The sequence below is a fragment of the Vidua chalybeata genome, chromosome 3, assembly GCF_026979565.1.
Source record: "Vidua chalybeata isolate OUT-0048 chromosome 3, bVidCha1 merged haplotype, whole genome shotgun sequence".
NCBI lineage: Eukaryota > Metazoa > Chordata > Aves > Passeriformes > Viduidae > Vidua > Vidua chalybeata.
Genome location: NC_071532.1, coordinates 44660785 through 44678786, shown reverse-complemented (window position 1 = coordinate 44678786; position 18002 = coordinate 44660785). Strand labels below are relative to the sequence as shown.

At 37.7% G+C, this 18002-nt stretch overlaps 1 protein-coding gene across 5 annotated transcripts in view; it reads right to left on the bottom strand.

Moving 5' to 3' along the window:
- The window catches only part of ACTN2 (actinin alpha 2), a 67378-nt gene that overhangs the window by 20503 nt on the left and 28873 nt on the right, over positions 1 to 18002 (bottom strand). For 3 of the 5 annotated variants that reach the window (XM_053937186.1, XM_053937182.1, XM_053937185.1), the window contains exons 4-12: positions 16927 to 17013; positions 15713 to 15800; positions 13587 to 13665; positions 10860 to 10941; positions 8685 to 8770; positions 5979 to 6071; positions 4739 to 4969; positions 3562 to 3709; positions 1844 to 1994 (exon numbers count right to left, since the gene is read on the bottom strand). In XM_053937186.1, coding sequence (XP_053793161.1) covers positions 1844 to 1994; positions 3562 to 3709; positions 4739 to 4969; positions 5979 to 6071; positions 8685 to 8770; positions 10860 to 10941; positions 13587 to 13665; positions 15713 to 15800; positions 16927 to 17013 — 1045 coding nt within the window. Of the gene's footprint in view, positions 1 to 1843; positions 1995 to 3561; positions 3710 to 4738; positions 4970 to 5978; positions 6072 to 7503; positions 7590 to 8684; positions 8771 to 10859; positions 10942 to 13586; positions 13666 to 15712; positions 15801 to 16926; positions 17014 to 18002 lie in introns of all 5 variants that reach the window. The other 2 variants (XM_053937183.1, XM_053937184.1) reach the window with 1 other exon arrangement.

Sequence of the window (18002 nt, the reverse complement as noted above, 5' to 3'; positions counted from 1 at the left end):
TGTCACCAGAGGTAAAGGACAGAGGGTTCAAAACACTGGTAAAGCAGATGCTGTGCTATGTATGCTACATTCCCAAAGTTTCTCCTAATTCATAAAGCTGAAGCTGAATTAGCAATGATTAGGTGTTACAGAAACTTTCTTTAGTATAAAGAGAAACAAATCTTGGGGCAATCCCAAGCACAAACATAGGCTGGATAGAGAATGGATTGAGAGCAGCCCTGGGAGGAAGGACTTGGGGATGTTGATTGACAAGAAGCTAAATATGACCCAGCCATATTCACAGCCCAGAAAGCCAAACGTGTCCTGGGTTGCATCCAAAGCAGCATGGGCAGCAGGGCCAGGGAGGGGATTCTGCTCCTCTGCTCTGGTGAGATCCCAGCTGGAACCCTGCATCCAGCTCTGGGGCCCCCAGAGAAGACATGGACCTGTTGGAATGGGTCCAGAGAAGGGACACAGAGATGATCAGAGGGGTGAAGCATCTGTCCTAAGACAGGCTGAGTGAGTTGGGGCTGTCCAGCATGTAGATGAGGATATTTGGGGGAGACCTTAATGCAGCCTTCCAGTACCTAAAGGGGACTTACAGGAGAGGTACTTTTAACAAGGACAAGGGGGAATGGCGTTAAACAACAAGAGGGCAGGTTTGGACTAGATATTAGGCAGAAATTCTTTACTGTGAGGGTGGTGAGGCACTGGAACAGGTTGCCTGGAGAAGCTGTGGATGCCCCATCCCCAGAGGTATTCAAGGCAAGGTTGGATGGGGCTTTGGAGCATCATGATTAGTGGAAGATATCCCTGGAGCTAAATGATCATTAAGGTCCCTTCCAACCCAAGCCATCCTATGAAATAACTCCACAAGAGAGATCAAGGCATGCCAGAAAGTGTTTCATAATCTCACATATTCAGGGAAATCTCCATTCTCTGTGTTTTTTTCTGATTTCTTTCTCATTAACCAAAGCACAGTACATAATCTGTCCACTGTGCTTTATTTTTGTTCCTTTAAATAATCCTGAAGACAGGATTTTTCTTTTAAATCCATTTGAATTACACAATTAAGTGCTGCTGCTATCAGATATGAACTACATTTTTAGACAAGTATCTGATTTTTAATCATTAATGAATATGGAGCTGTTTGTGAGCCATGGTCCTTCACAAAGTGAAAAAAGGGCATGTTTCTAAGATTTCATTTCTGAGCAGTAACTGTTCTGTCTGTTCAAGGTGAGAAATTGAAACTTGGAGAGCTGAAGCCAAGGGCGGGAATCTGAGAGCAATTTATTTAGTTTCCAGTGTCCCTTCTGTAAAATGGAGACAATGGGACTTCCAAATATAACATCAAGAGATTGTAAAAATAAACAGAGACAATTACATCTGCAGGAAGTCAGTGCATTACCCACTATTATAGATATAATAAAGGCATGAGAAGCCTTTTGAAAGGACCAATATACTTGTGAAGATACTTGATCTGTAATTTGTGTAAGTGAAATTATTTTCTGTTCAACAATTCATAGCCTGTACCTCTCAGCAGACGATATGAACTGAGAAATAAACACCTCCAGGATTCCCATCAACCCACAATGGACTCATGGGTAGAGCTAATGCCAAAATATTACTGTGAAGTCAAGTTGAAAATGTTTCTTTTCAAATAGTTTTGGTCAGTTGAATATCTATATTTGGTTAGGGGTAAGGGGGAGATGAGGGAAAGGTCTCAGTGACCAGCTCAGATAATGTACTTATGAAGCTATGCCTGGAATTCCTACCTTGGTACCTATGACACTATCAAATTCATTGGAAAGAGTTTATCGCAAAGTTAAATGTCAGCAGCTGCAAGCCTTTAAATGGAACATACTTCAGCTCCTGGGCAATGGCAGCGATCTGTTCCACCCTGTCCTGGTGAGCAGCCAAATCGCTCTCAAAAGCTTCATGTTTCCTTAACATGGCACGGACTTCTGTCAGAGAGGCAGACTCATAATCCTTCTGAAGCAAGGTCTGCTCTTTGCCTGAAAGAGAAATGAAAATATTACTAATTTTTTAGTTTATTTACTCCTTAGTTTTAGTTTATTTACTCATTTATTACTCAATTTATTTGTTAGGAAAATTGTGAATTTAATCAACTTTTTAGTTGAGGCATGGTGAAAATCATATCTATGAAATTAAATCCCACCCCCACTGAAATCAGCAGCAAATTGTCCACACAAGTTAATTAGAAACATATAATTTTAAAGCTGTCACAGTAATGTCCTGGTTTTTGCATAGGCTGCTTATATAGGTCTAAAATAGTGAGTATTACATTGCTGGAGAAACTGGCATAAAAATGGTATATTAGCAAAAACTGTATCTCTAAGCCACTGTGATAATTTTTTGTAGAATAGACTTAAAAAAACAGAAACCACACTGCTATGCTCAGCTTCACTCTTACTAATGATCTGTTATTCTTTTTAATGTTCTGCCTTCAATTCATTAGTCATTTCAGCACTTAAAAAAAAATGAACCTGAGATGTGTGACTGCCTTTTGTCTTGAACACTGAATTTCAAGTGGAAAATGCCAACTTATCTTCAAAAGGCTAGAGAAACAAAGATTAAGTAGAAACTGAAATACTCCTGCTGAGTAGCTCCTGTGTTGGACAACTGAATCCAAACAGACAGGCCCTGCAGCTGCACTCACCACATGGCATTTGCAGCTCTGTGAATCCTAGAGCCAGAAGCAACTATTGTTCCACTTGCTGTGTACCACCTTATGTGAAGTTTTCCCTACATAACAGCTATGACTTGTCACCATGAGTAGTGATGAGTTTTATGCTCAGAAATTCAGCTCTCAGGGCTCATAAACATTGTAGTTTCCCTTCTAGTGTCTGCTTGGCAGCCATTTACAGCCCTGCATGCTTCCAGCAACTCTGTTAGAGGACTTTCACAATGTCAAAAGAATCTAGCTGGGAAAAGCCAGAAGCATGGCAGAAACAGGAAGAGTCATTAGGATGACAGAGCAGACCTATGTTTAATAGTCCCCAACAAAACTGAACACCACTGTAAGGCCTACAGGTGTCACAACTACAGGTAGGTTAGGTTAGGTTACCATTAAAAGCCAGAACTATAAAATGCATGTAATTCAGGGTTTGGAGCAAAGCAGACATGAGTCCAGTATCATGTAGTTTATCTGAACTATTCAGAACATCATGATGACCAAATAATAATAAATTCAGAATACTTCTGTTAATAATTTCACATTCAAACAGTGGTGTGACTGCATTTCTGGTGGGATTACTGGTGTACAACTACATAGGAATACATTAGCAGTAATGGCCTCTATTCAAATGCAGAATATTCCCATTAAGTTTGACTCACTACCTCAAGTATGATTTTTACAGTTACATCTCATTAGCAACATGCCAACAAGTTAGGACCGTGACTACAGTCAACAAAACCTGACATTTTATCTGTTATTATTTTAGATTGTCTGAAATTGTCCAAACTACTTATGAGTGAGTTCATAGCTGGCAAATACTCAGCACTGACAGTTCAACTTGAAACATTCAAATACAAAAAATGTTAAAAACCATCTTTCCTCACCATATGCCCACTGTTCATGAGTGGAAGCCTTCTGCCTAAATTTCTCAGCCAAGTGTTCAAGTCTTTCCAGTCGTCGTATTTCATTCAGCAGCCACTCTTCATAGCCTTTCTCAGCTTGTTCAAGTCTCTGCCAAGCGCCAGCAATATCCTGCGAAGAGAATACATGGGAGAGATGGATGAAACTATAATCTCTTTTTATCAAGTTTACAGATTTTTGATTCATTCACAATTTGGCTTCAAAAAGAGAAGTTCTTATGTTCAAATTTTGTAAAATCACAGAATCATAGAAAATGTTGTCAGGCAGTTGTATTCTAGTGCAGACACCTGCTCCTCATAGTGCGTTGTGTTCAGGTGGGTTTGAAGAAGCCCCTATAGAAATGATTTCCAAGCATGGCTACACGTCCAAAGTCATCACAATATATTGCTTTTACCTCCCATTTTACAATGCGTGTGTTGTTTATATTATATTTATCTGTTATCAAAATGAAAGTGCTTTGCTTTCACAAGTTGACAACAGCAAAGTAATTAGTATCATGCGGATTTGGTGCATGTTTTACCTGGAACACAAATTCATTTCACTTTCTATAGTACCCAAAGTTCTGTGAGTTTCCTTGCAAGCTCAAAGACGTGAGTGGGAAGCTGAAGTAACAGGGCCTTTATTTTCTGCATATGGAGGGTGGACAATAACCCTTTCCAGACAGAGCAATTTTTTTGTTTATGAAAAACAAAACAATAGTCTCTGAAGAACAGAGACTATTCTTATCTTCATAGACGTAAAAGAAAAAGCAAAATAAAAAAAAAAAGTAGAAATTTGTATTGAGCAATGTCTGTTTGTCTGATGACTAAAATGTCAGTAAAACCACTGAGTTTTACTTAAATAAGCTATCATTGGCTCAATGATATACAAGTATTGATAACACTCCCAAAGGAAGCTCTATATCATCTTGCATCTTCGGATTATTTGCTTTTGGGAAAGCCTTCAAAGAGACAGGAACATGCTTATTAGAAAGCAAGATTCTGGAACAAAAGGGAATGAGTAAAAGGAGTTTGGTATTGAAAAAGTACAACAAACTGATGTTTCTGAGAATGACTTAGAATGGCTTTTCAATCCTTCACATTGGCATTTTTGAGAGATCATTGATAAAACAAACAGACTATTAATGCCTCCTTTACTTACTGAAACCATTTTCCCCTCTGATGGCATGAAAGCTGGCCGATTGCTGATTCTCAGTTTTGTCTGCAGGGTGTTGAAATTGATCTCCAGCTGACATTTCTCCTGGACTTTGGGAGGTTTGTGCTTGCGGCGGTAGTCCCGGAAGTCCTCTAATTTCTTCTGCATAGCCTGCATTGTTTTTTCTGGGGTCCTGTTTTCCAGCCAAGGAATTGTCCGGCGAATCCATTCTAAAAGCTTTCAAACGAACGAAAACAAGTCAAATAAAGGCAATGGAAAAACAACCAAAAAAAGATTATGCTGAACATACAAATCGTAATTAAGTTTGTTCCATTTTAATATTATTGACTTCAGTTGGTACTGATGCCTTAATGGTGAGTAAGCACAACGTATTCAAAGCTAAACAATACTTTTATATTGCATTGCTTTATACAAATAGCAAATTTTCCCATATATTCCAGGTATTTCTAGAAGTAACCTGATTTTCAGAAAGATTAACACACATGTAAGGTATCTCTAATTACTCAAAATCTGAGTTACCCAATATCAACTGCCACTTTCAAAAGTATTGGTCTTGGTGTTTCAGGTACTCATGGAATTGCGACAGAAACCAGCTTCAGGTCATATAAAAATCTTCACTCAGAAGCCATTAGTGCAAATTTAGATACAGAAAGTGGTGCTGTGATCTCAGTATGTTTTTGCAGGTTAAGCAACAAAAGATAAGAGAGGTCTCATTTGTGCACTGTACATCTGTAGTTCTGCTCAGCAGATTTGCCATTAAACAAGAAAGGACAGGAGGAGCACATTCATCTGTACATTCGTCTGCTGTCCTTGCTCACAGATGAATTGTGAACAACCTGAGAGACCCTCTCCAGGTGTGCTCTGCCGTACGCAAAGCTGAGGGGCTTTCTTGATCTAGTATGTTCCACATGTGGTCAAGGATGGCTGTCTTTGAAGATTAGAGAGACAGGAAGCCTGGTCTTGGGGCAGATGGATGACAATCCTCAAGACACCCTTTTGGACACATTAACAAGACTGACTGACTTGCTGAAGGTCACACAGGAAGTCTGTGGCGAAGGAGTCACCTGAAACTCTATCTTGGGCAACTTGGCTTTGTGACCTGCCACTGAGAGATTTACCCTTACAGTGTCTCCACTTTTCTGTCTTGAAGAGAGTGCACGAATCTTTCAGCTTTCAATATTTCATGAATGTTGTTGTCACCACATTACAGATAGAGCATCTTTACCTCACTTGCTAGTCTCTCATACTCTTCCATCAACCTCTCATTTTCCTGATTCACAGCAAGCACCTTACAGATCCGGTTAGCTGCAGTCTCAGCCTGTAACACACAGCAAATAAACAGGACATATTCACAAACATATTCTGAGAAAGGTATAGGCTTGGAGAAAGAGTGAGAATGTGGCTGCTGCAAATAAAAAAACCACATTTTTTTATAGTTGGTGATTTATACTCCTAGGTTGCTTAGATACTCATTTTCCCTCCTTCTGCAGCCATAGATTCCAATGGCCTGAATGAGGCACGGATCAGCACAGAGGTCCCCTTGTTGTACAATGAAGCCTTATTATATAGTTGTCTAATGAATCTTTTATTTTTTAAGACAACTTAGGCCATTCCCAAATAACCTAATAACCTATTAGGTTATTTTTTTAAGTCACATCCAAAAAGTATTAGACTTGTTAGCCACACTGGAAAGACACCACATGTGATGCAGGAGTCTCAGACCACGCTATATCTGTACAACCCTTGAGAAAAGTGCAACTCAACCACTGACAGCAAATCTTTTCAGGCCTCCTAAGAATTATACACAAAGGCTCTGTGTAGCTCTGCCATATTTTAAATTTACTAGTTTGATACCACAAAGCAGTACTTTCATACAAATATGACTCTGGAATATATATAATCAAATAAATATCCATGTAAACTCCTGTGTTGCAGAGTATTTGGAATTCCCCTTTTGCATGAATAGCAAAACTTTCCTACCCAGGAATGACAGAGTGCAACAGCATAGCTGTGCTGTGGTGAGGTATAGGGGACCTAGCAGACAGGAAGGGAAATTCAGTCCTGAGGATGAAAGGAAAATATCCGCTACTTTAAAGGTTTGTTGCTTTTTTTGTAACGTAACTTGGATTATGTCCATTTGTAGGCTAGAAATGTATGAAAGAGTGGGAAGTGCCACATTTGTAAGTGAATATACCATTAATGACAGGTCTGCTGCCGATGTTCATGCCTTTTATACTAGTACTTTCATCCACAAATAATTCTGTTGGCTGCAGTGGGAACCAGGCACAAAAACTGTGTTGAATGTCTTCAGTGCCTTTCTGTCTCTTTAGGCATCCTTGAAAATCTAGCCCTAAATTACTACTCAGCATGATTAAGTCTCAGTCTCCAAAAGTGAAACATTCTGTTATATACATATTAGATGTTGTAGCAACAAGCAACACCTCCATTTAACAATATCTTCAAATCACTTTTTTCTGAAGCAGTCCTTAAAATTACCAAATAAAGACCCAAAATTAGAAACAGAATGTCTATTTGAATTAAAGAAGTTAACTTGTTACACAACATTCAACTAAAACAGGTTTGAGAGTTGGTTAAAAACAAGTATTAGTGCTCAAGGAATACTTGCAAAAGTTAATTAAAACCACATAGTACTAAATTAGTTGAGTTGTTTGGTTTTTTTAAATAAACTAGTGGAAATGTGAAACGACCAATCAAAAACACAGCAACCTGAAGAGACAGTTGATTAATACCTGCTCTGCTCCAGCAAAAGCATGGTAGAAGCAGGACACATATGTCATGATAGCTCTCTCATCAGGTTTGGGAGTGTTCACAATATCTACAACAGGGGGGAGAAATTAAAATAAAACAAGGAAAAAAGGAATAGAGGAGTAGAAAATAGGATGAATAAATAAACGCATAACTTCATGTCCTTCTTACTGTTTTCTTGTCCTTAGCTCTGTATCCGAGAAATTCTACAAAGCTGTAAAAAATTTACTGTTAGATTGAGGGGTCCTGATGGAATAAAAAGTACACTAAAAATTCAGTATAAGCTAATACAAAGAGGAGGATTTTTTTTCATTAAGCTTGATCCAGCAGTATTATCATAGGGGGGAGTAACCCTAATTTTACCAGGACTGTCTGCTTAAGAACTGGCACACATATGTCTGGTGACTTAAATGGTGAGGATTTTGACTAAGACCCAGGAAAGGCAGACTACATTTCAGTCTGGGAAGATGTTCTCCAGAAGTTGCACTTTAGCATTACATATCAGTATTTTTACATTACCAATACCTGAAGTATGCCCAACTCCAAACCACCTTACTTTTTAGAATTTTCCTTCTTTTCTTTAGAACATGATTCCAGAGCTTGTCTGAGATGTCTATACATGTTTCTGTTTTGCTTAGTAGCATCATTTGGTGTTGCTGTTTGTACTTACCATTAAGCATTTAACATTTTAAAAACAATCCTGAAAGCATAAGAGAAGGGTCTATTTTCTGAGCATGTTATGATGATTTTGACATCTGTAGCAGAAATAATATCCAGCAGAGAGAAGAAAGATGGAATTCTACTATTGTTTTTCACTCTGAGCTTATTTTCATCTTATATTTTTAATGGTGCTTCAAATGAATGCACACAAATTCATTTTAAGGCAATATCATCCTCTCCCATTCAGTAACTAGCTGTCAAAAACCTACTGGATATTATTAGTAAATATGCAAAAAGATGAGACAGGAAGGTTTGTTTCTATGGAACAAATGGATAGACCACTATTGGCTCTACCAAAACAGCGGCTCACAGAGAAAGGAGGTGACAGGAAATGAGCTCAGCTCTAAGATGCTGTCCTAGTGAGGAAAAGATCAGAAAAAGAAAAATTGCTGAACAAAACAAGACAGAAGGTGAAGGATGAGATCTGATCTATCTACAATCTCACCTTCTGAGCACCAGCAAATGCATGGTAGTAACAGGAAACATAAGTCATAATGGCTCTTTCATCAGGTCTGGCAGTGTTTACTACATCTGTGTGGAGAAAAGAGGGTTAACTGCTCAGAAATTCCCACAAGGTACTTTCATCTGATTATGCTAATGGTGCCACCTCAGTGCTGTAAGGATTCCAAATAAATACACAATTATTCAGGTTGCATCTGTTTACTGATATGAGTGCAAAGTCACCTAAGCTTTAGGAATCAGCAAGCACAAAAGATACAACTCTCCCTGAAATGGCAAAACATCTGAAGGATGAGACTGTACAGAAGGGTATTGCTACCTTCTGGTTTGTGGAAACTTCCAAGCAGATGGCATGGCTGGCAGATCTGCTGGGTTCAGCTTCACTGCCACTCCAAAGCAACTTCATCTGAATCACTGCAATTACTGCAGAGCTAAACACAGCCACTGACAGTCACAAACTAGAACTGCCCTTAGTGTGTATCAGCACAGGGTCCCTGTGGCTGACAGGGTACTGGCATATACTGGGAACCTGTACAAGTCCTGCAGTCCAGAAATACATTTTGTGCTAAGAAAAGTTGGATAGTAGCAGCTCTGCAATCCCTGTGCCAGCCCATCTTTTTAGTTAATAGCATAAATCACAGGAGGGTTTGGCTTGGCTGGCTAATAGCTTTGTCCCTACCATGGCAGGAGAGTGAAAATATAAAGTGGGTGCAATCAAGGTATGTATCCATGGGTAAAAATGGACCTTTTCAGTACTTAACAAAGAAAGGCAGGAAAAGGTGTTTTTACAGCAGTTATGGCTGAGCAATGAATGAGTCTGGTTCAAGCTGCATGAATTCCTGTCAATGTAAGGAGTGGGAAGATACTGACTTGGAAAGACCCTGGAATGAGTGAAATCTTCTAATATTAACAGTGAAATTTCTAAGTTCAGGACCAATATATTTACTGATTTTGCATCTACTTTATGTAGCTGTGAACAAAACTTGGCAAAGTTTCCATGAAGAACACAGTGGAAGTAAAGATGGTAAAAAGTGACCATGAATACTTAAAGGGTATTAGAAAGAATATAATTTCATTACTGCCAAGAGGAGAATAGTAAGATAAGGAATAGAATGTGCAGAAAATTTGATGAGGAAAATAATTTTTTTTTTGTATTGACTACAAAGAAAAGAGGAAAAAAATGTAGAAAGCTGCTCAATGGCAAGGGGACAGCACTTCTGTGTTTATTCCTTGCACAGTTATTTCAGAGCAAAATAATTAAGTGGTGTTGTTGAAAGCGGAATTGCAGTTCAAAAGATGAAAAAAAATTGTTTTAAAGCATGAAAGTGAAACTACTCTTCAATGAAGAGATTACAGCCTAGATTTTCCAAATCATCCTGTCTAACTTTCCAAATTAAGACTTCAAGAGGAGCAGGTATAGTCAGTTTGAGTGCTCTAGATGATTCCCATGTTATCACTGGTCTACTGACAAGCCACCAGAGCTGAGTCTCCATTGTTGGGGAAGAATGCTTTGAACTAATGTAGGCAAATTCCAGTATTCTGGCAGCATTTTTTGCCCAGAGTATGAAAGTTTGATAGTCTTGAAGAAATTCAGAAAATTTGTAAGATAATTGGAGACACATTAATTATTTCTTAAAAGTATCACTTCAAAAAGTTTACAACTAAAATGAAGCAAAAAAATGCTTCTCTCAACCTAGCTCTCTTTCAGAGGAGGTGAGGCATGTGTATTTTGAAAGCTTTGAAAGTACTTCTACTATTTCTATTTTTGGCCCCTTGCTTAAACGTTTAAAAAAACTGAATGTGCTTTAAGTTGCTAATAGTTATATTTCCTTTTATTAAATTTGAATTATTAAAAGCAAGGATTAACTTTTGATCCTGCATTTTACCTCAACACAGTAGGGCCATGTGCTGAGGTTAGGGTCCAAAGCACCATAATAAATGCAAGCATTAACAAACAATAAATAATAAAGTAAAAAGTAAGTGGAATTTTCCAATGCAGGCAGGAAAGGGATGAAAATATTTTTTGAAAATTAAGCAGGTTGCTACATTATGATTCATATGGAAGGAATACTGAAAATCCTCTAGGAAAAAAAAATAAAATAGAAATTTTACTGTGTCCCACTTACTAGCAACACAAACTTCAGTAAGGTGTAACTCTCACCTTCTGCATCCAGCATCTTTGGAATATCCAAATGCTTTTCAGCAATTTCCATAGCAAGGTTGATATTCCCTATGGGGTCATCCTGCATTAAAGAAAAAAATACAATGAGTCAAAGATAGAAGTTTTTCTTTGAAGCAAGACTAGAGTAGGCACACTAAAACTTAGCTTCTGTTTTTCCAAACTGTAAACTGGAGTCACAACTATTGTTCTTCAAAAAACAGAGTCTAGGTATATGAACTTTTGGTCCATCTGCTGCTATGTTTTCAAAATAAAACTTTAATAAGGTGCTATCTACTGCTAGAACTCTGCTGGAAATGCATCCTGGAGGTGAACACAGATAACAGTGCACACTCAGTTCTGAGCTAATTCTGAATGAAGTACAGCAGCAATACAGACACTAAATGCCATTGGACCAGCAGGCTAAATGAGACTGTTCAACACAAAGTTAGACCTGCCTGTTTTATATCTAATGTACACTACATCATAGGGATATGACTTCCACTGAGTTCTCTGCTGGTTAGGTGCCTGCATGAGAAGAAGCAAGCACAGGCAGAATTGTTCTCCAGAAGGAGCAAAACTTGCCAGTTTGGGCTTGGAAATAAAAACCCGTAGTGCCTCTATAAACGGAATTCTAGGGCTAAACGGAAATTCAAGCACTTCCTCTGGTTTTGAGATTTTGGTTTTTGAAGGAAAACGAAAGGAAGTAGTGAGCACAGTTCAGATAGTGAGCACGGATTTTCTAAAAGAAAAGTCAAAAGACAGTGAATCTAAGTGAGACCTATTAACTAGGTTAAAGCACTTTGCCTATGAATGAGGGATAAGCACCTCCTATTTGTGTGCTTGGTACTAAGTGCATGAGTAAATAGTGCTCCACTGGTAAAGGATTGCTTTAAAATCATAGCAGCTTCTGAATAATTGGAGATTTCCATCACCCATCCTTTTAAACAGAACTACAAGCCACAGTAACTAAAAATCTCTGCTACAGCTAAAGAAATACCTCATCTAAATTGGCATAGTCAAGGAGATCAGGCCTGTGTCTATGGATAAGGGCATTGAAAGCAAGGCCATCTTTCCAGCTACAAGTTCACACAAAACATATTGGTGAGAAAAGGAAAGGACAGCATGCAGGCAGTAAGAAACAAGACACCAAGACAGCTGTTAATGTAACCAAAATTAAGAGTCAATCAAACACAGCCAGGCCAGAAAAGCAAGATCTATTTCAGGATTTTTTTTCTGCATGTGCTCTATATGCAACAGTTCAGCCTCAATTTGAAACCTGACCTGTTCTTATTTTGGAAACCTCTGAGAGGAAAATAGTAGCATTGAAGCAGACCTGCTTATGTTCTGTTCCCTTTTCTCAGCACTCATCTATGGGATGGTTAACTGTGATGTTCTTCAGCATCACATACTGCTATTCAACCAAACTCACTTCTGTTCATGCCATGCATAATAAGCACATGTGCACAGAGACAGGTAGCTCAGTCATTCCATTACTCTGTTTATCTGTAGGAAAGGTTGCATATAGAATTGGAGAACAAGCTGGTATTGATGGCTAATAGTTTGCCCATTGGTTCAGATCTGAAGTTAACTTAACAGCTGCCTAAATTTAAATCTTAGGTGTTCAGTACTAAGTTCATTTAATTTTCATCACTGCAGATTTCAGGGACTCTGTCATAAATTGAAGATATAAACATATAAAGCAGAATAAGTTTTAAAGTAGTCTCAGTTCATTCATTTATCTTTTCTTCACCAAGGACTTTCTAGTAACAGTTGATTCCACTAGTAAACCAATTTGCAATGAAAGGGCATGGAATGGAAAAATACAGTGGATGTTTTATCACTCTCTCTCATCAATGCAAAGTTGCACACAACAGATTAAAACCATGATTAAGGTTTCTGTTGCACTGGTGTTTACATGACACTGGTGTCTACATTCATTCCAGAGGAGAAATCTGCATGTGTGTATTGAGACCATGTGTGTATTGAGACCTCATGTGAAACAACAGCATTCTACTTCTTTCTAGGTTTTTTCCTTCAGTAATGATACCAAGAAATTCTGACATTACTGCTCATTCCTCATTTCTCCCTCTCAAACTAAAGTATCTTTTAGAAAACATGCATTTTGCCATAAGGAGCAGACTGTAATAAAATAGTTTTTAATCCCCATGAAGTACTACTAAGGAGGTTAGCTTATGGTTTTTGCTTCCATTTCTCTGGAAGTATAGGTAGAAGAGTAGATCTGAGAATCAGTGAATACTTTCTGAATATGTAAGACTAGTAATTTACTGTGTATTCCTAATTAGCAAAGGTAGTGTTTGTTCTGAGGAATTTTAGGATTAATTGTAGTGTCATTATCTACTGGTCTGCAATCTACAGTCATTTACACCGGATAAAAACAGGATGGACAATACTATCAGCAGTAAATGGATAATTCCAAAGTATTTGATTTAACATCCATATTGGGCAGTATAAATACTTAATCAACTGCCAGAATCTGAGGGCCAGATTATTTGCAATTAAATGCTGAAGTCGTTGTAATGGGAAGGAAAGGACACAGGACAGTCAGGAGGTCCTCTCCCTTGTGTCATTGAGGTTTTTTTGGGAAAGACCTTAGAAAGTCAGAATTAGTATGCACTCCTCAGCCTGTCTTTTAGAAAACATGCTAAGCAAACCAGAAGCCAGCCAAATCACTGCAGGACAGCATGCTGTACCACCCAGACTGATGACCTTATTTAGCTTGGAGTAGTCAATAAGATCAGGTCGGTGTCTGTGAATAAGTGCACATAATCCAAGGCCATCTTTCCAGCTTTACAGCAAAAAAAATAAAATGGAAAAAAATTAGTTAATAAAGTCATGGCATTTTACAGTTGATCCTTGCTCAAGGCTCAAATTAAAGCAGGAATTCTGTCAAAGCCTGAACTTATATCAACTCTCTCTGAGCTGCTGTTACTGCACTCCTTTATCTATAGTACATACCTTACTCTACAGTCCATACACACTTAAGGTAGACTCCATATACTCCATAAACTCCATGAAGACTTCATATACTTTCTAGGCAATGTACATTTTGTGCAACAGTCCCTGATTTGAATTGCTTAATTCATGCAGTGTTCTAGGACAGTTCAAGTATACATTCATCCATGAAAGTGCATCATCTCCCATTACACTCACAGCGTATTTGTGAAAAAATAAAGGGAGAGCAAACCTGCAATTACTTGAATTTGCTGAAGCAATTGGCTTTTCCTCTGTTATTTCTGAGAATTTTACTGGCACAACCATATCCTCAGAGAAGTAAGAAATCATAAAGCAGCTCAGTTTATTTAAAACACTTCACACATATGACAGCTTTGATCTGAGTCCTTACACTTCACCCTGACTTCAGACCTGCTACCTTTTGTGGCAAGAACAGGAAATGAATGGAGCTACAAATAACATATTTTTGGAAAGATTATGAGAGGCTTCTTTCAGCCAGAAGCAATTATTCTGAAAGATACTTTATGTAAAGACTTTAGCAACCACAGGGACTGAGGGTTTGAGGTCTTGTCCTGTGCAGTAATTGTGTGAGCCTAAGCATGTTAACTCTGTTAAAATCCTTACTACTGAGATGTCTGGGTAGGTCCTTCAAATAATAGAACTATCTCCAAAAACAAATATAACAAAATCAAGCAGAACATACCTACATTGTATAATATAAAATCATCTGGATTGTAAAACCAAATCAAACTGAGCACCAAAAAATTTCTTTTTCTTTTTCCAAAAGGTGCAAAATAAAATTATCTGGATAGCCCACTGCAAAGTAATACTGTAGGAGCCAATCCACCCAAACATAAATCAAGGTACTTCCATTCAAGATGTTTTCCCCATATCATGTATCAGACCAGTGTATGTACATAAATACACTAAGATTCTGACACTATAACTTACAGTATACCTTCAATCCATAAAAAGTTGTACTAAATATATCTTTGCATATTCTAGGAAAGTAACATACAACAAATTTCAGATCTCTGAAAGGCAATACAGGGACTGTAAATCTGACAAATTTTCTTGTCTTGAAATGTATGTATGAACTGCATCTTCTCTGTCACTAAATGTGCTTTACGTACTACACATTACAAATTAATTCAAAACACTAATATAAAGCTCTTGCTTTAAATATTAGAAGGGTCTCAGGGAAGGGAAGATCACCTGTTAAACAGTGCACATGGTAAGTCATGTACTTTAATGAGGTAGGCCAGTGGCACAGATTCAGGAACTAGGCCAGCAAAATCCCCAAACCAGGCAGTCTGTACAGGGCCTGGAATTCCCATCCTAGCTCTTAATGAAAACACAGAAACACAAGGCTGGAGCTTCAGTAAATTTTCCAACTTATGTTATGAGCCTGATTATGTAAAATGTGTTTACAGTGCTGCTGTTGTGTATGTACTGAGCACATTTTATGCTTCTTATAGTAACGTACACTGCAAAACAGTAAAGACTGATTCAACATAATGAGATTTCACACTGGTCTTTTTGCCAGAAGAACTTCTCTGTGGCTCTCATTTGAAAGCAGTCATTTCCCACTATGCTACAGTACTCAAGAATTCCCATTTAATACAAAGGACGCCTAACAATGTAATATGGTAATTCTGTATATAGCAGGATCTTTTTTCTTAAATAACAACTCTGGAATTCATAGTAAATAATGCTAAAGGCTAACCAAAATAACACTCTGAAGACAGAGCAGGAGAATTTGAAAAAGGTCTAGTGAAGAGCAAAATTCTCTGATCAAATATATACCTACACAACTGTGGGGAAAATTTGACATAACATTTTTAAGATTGCTTCTACCTCTTGAAATAATGGAAGATTACCTAAGATGGAAGTTCTGAATGTTCACATTTCGGTAAGGAGCAGTTTTCCTTTGACACCACAGCAGCAGCCCTTCTTTGGCAGAGGTTTCTGTAAAAGACAAAGAGGTAAAAAAAGGAAAAAATTTTAAAGTGCTCAAGTAATTAATTTCTTGTTATCTTAAATGTCATTGGCCACATGAAACTGAATAAAACCAACATTTAATCCTAGAAGATGTTCATATAAATGGACTACTGGAATTTCATTAAAATACAGAGGTCAGTTAAGATTAGAGCCTCAGCCTGCACAGAATCTTCTGGGATGTTAGAAATGGAAGGAATTATATGGAAGGAAGTCTGCACAGTAGGCTGTACCCTGGAGCAAAATACTCAATAAAAATATAATGCAAACAGACATAAAAAAGCTTGTGTTGGTGCCTACATGAAATATGCTTGTAATCTCAGTTCATTTGCTTATGGGGAGGTTTAAGCGCCCAAAAAATACATTTTTTATCTGAGCCCAATGGGCATATGAGTGCATAAGTAAAGGTCAGAAATTATTAAACAAACCATTAGGTCCACATGTAATATCATACCAATTATGTGGGCAGGACAATATGCTGAGCTTGAAACAATTATAGTTTTGTTGAAAATTGAGATTAGTTTCTAGAATTCTAGACTTTCAAAGCATAGACTTGATTTAAAGAGTTTTGTAACAACATGCATTTTGGAGCCAGTTACCAAGTAGAAGTTAAGAAAAGACTTCTGAAACAGTGAGGGGAAAAATTATAGATAGATAGATAGATAGATAGATAGATAGATAGATAGATAGATGATAGAAAGAAGAAGAGGGGTATCATAAGATCATATTTATTTGCAAAGAATGTGACAAATTGACAGGACTAAAAATGTATGTTGTAAATAGAATCAAACACAAAGGGTACAGCTGTACACAAAGGGTGCAGCTCAGAAGCTCAGAAACATAGTCATGTTTTTGTCTCTGTAGCTGAGAGACATGACCAGAACTTCTGCATTTAGAAAACTGGCTCAAGGTCTCTGTCAAGATAAGAAGAGTAAATAATTTTCCCTCCAGAAATTCATTTTGTTACCAGGTAGAGAACTTACAGTATCATTTTCTGTGGAAAAAACTAAAACACTCCTCTCACTTATACACAATTTATTTAGAAATATCTTTAAACACATTTCTTAATAATTTAAGATAATTGTATTACTCTTACCTTCCACTGAAATATCCTGGATAGCAAAACGAAGGATGATAGTCCAGATCATACCCAGTGTCATTTTCACATTGCCATCCACGATTTCTAAGGTGAAAAATAGATACAGTAGTAGTATTTAAAATGTTTTTTTCAATTTCGTCTTATTTAATCATATATTTCTTAAAATAATACACTGTAACTAATCAATTAATTCTACTTTTACTATATTTTTTTATTCACACAGAGTTCACCTGGGTTCATTTTTCAACAAACTCATGCTTGTGATACTCTGTCAGTAGGACTGAAGGTTACTGAGGTCAAGGTCACTTCAGTCCTTCCATGCTCAAAGGTTTCTCTCAGGGTAGTTGCAGCAGTTTCAAATCTTTACCTTTTAGGATGATGTTTTAGACACAACATGAAGGGAAATATTGAAAGTTAGAACAGTATCAGTATTAACAGTTTTCAAATACAACAAAACCAAAAAACATTGGGGTCTTACCCCAGTTTTTAAGAAACTACAGGACATTAACAGTATTGGTTTTTAATAAAATGGTACTCAGAATTTCCTCGATACTATTTAGAGATGTTTGAGAATTTACTTATAGTGCCAGCCCAGACAGGACACAAAGAACAGCTCAAGAGACGCAGCCCCACCTGACACTGAGGTACACAGCGTCCTGCCAAGCTGCTCAGAACCACAGCCACGAGGCTATAATGCCTCACGGCTCTGAAGCATACACACATTTAAGTATCTTTAATATAAATGGTTTGGTTTTTTTTTTTTTTACCTCTGGGGTTTTAATTTATTCCAAGACTGCCTGACTGTTTGAGACTACCGATAACACAGGGAACATGGGAATCCCTGTTGCAAGCCAGGTCAGAATCCAATGCTCCCACATTGTAATTAAGTGATACCACTGAAATTTCTGAACACCAAAATGTACTGCCAGATCACTTAAGTGTGATGGTAATGTTAAATCGTTCTCAAAAGTAAGTCAAGAGACTCAGAAAAACATAGTGAGACCATAAGGAGGGTGCACCATTGCAGACTGACTTTCCAGTCACCTCACACCAAAGGAGCAGTGGATCAGGGA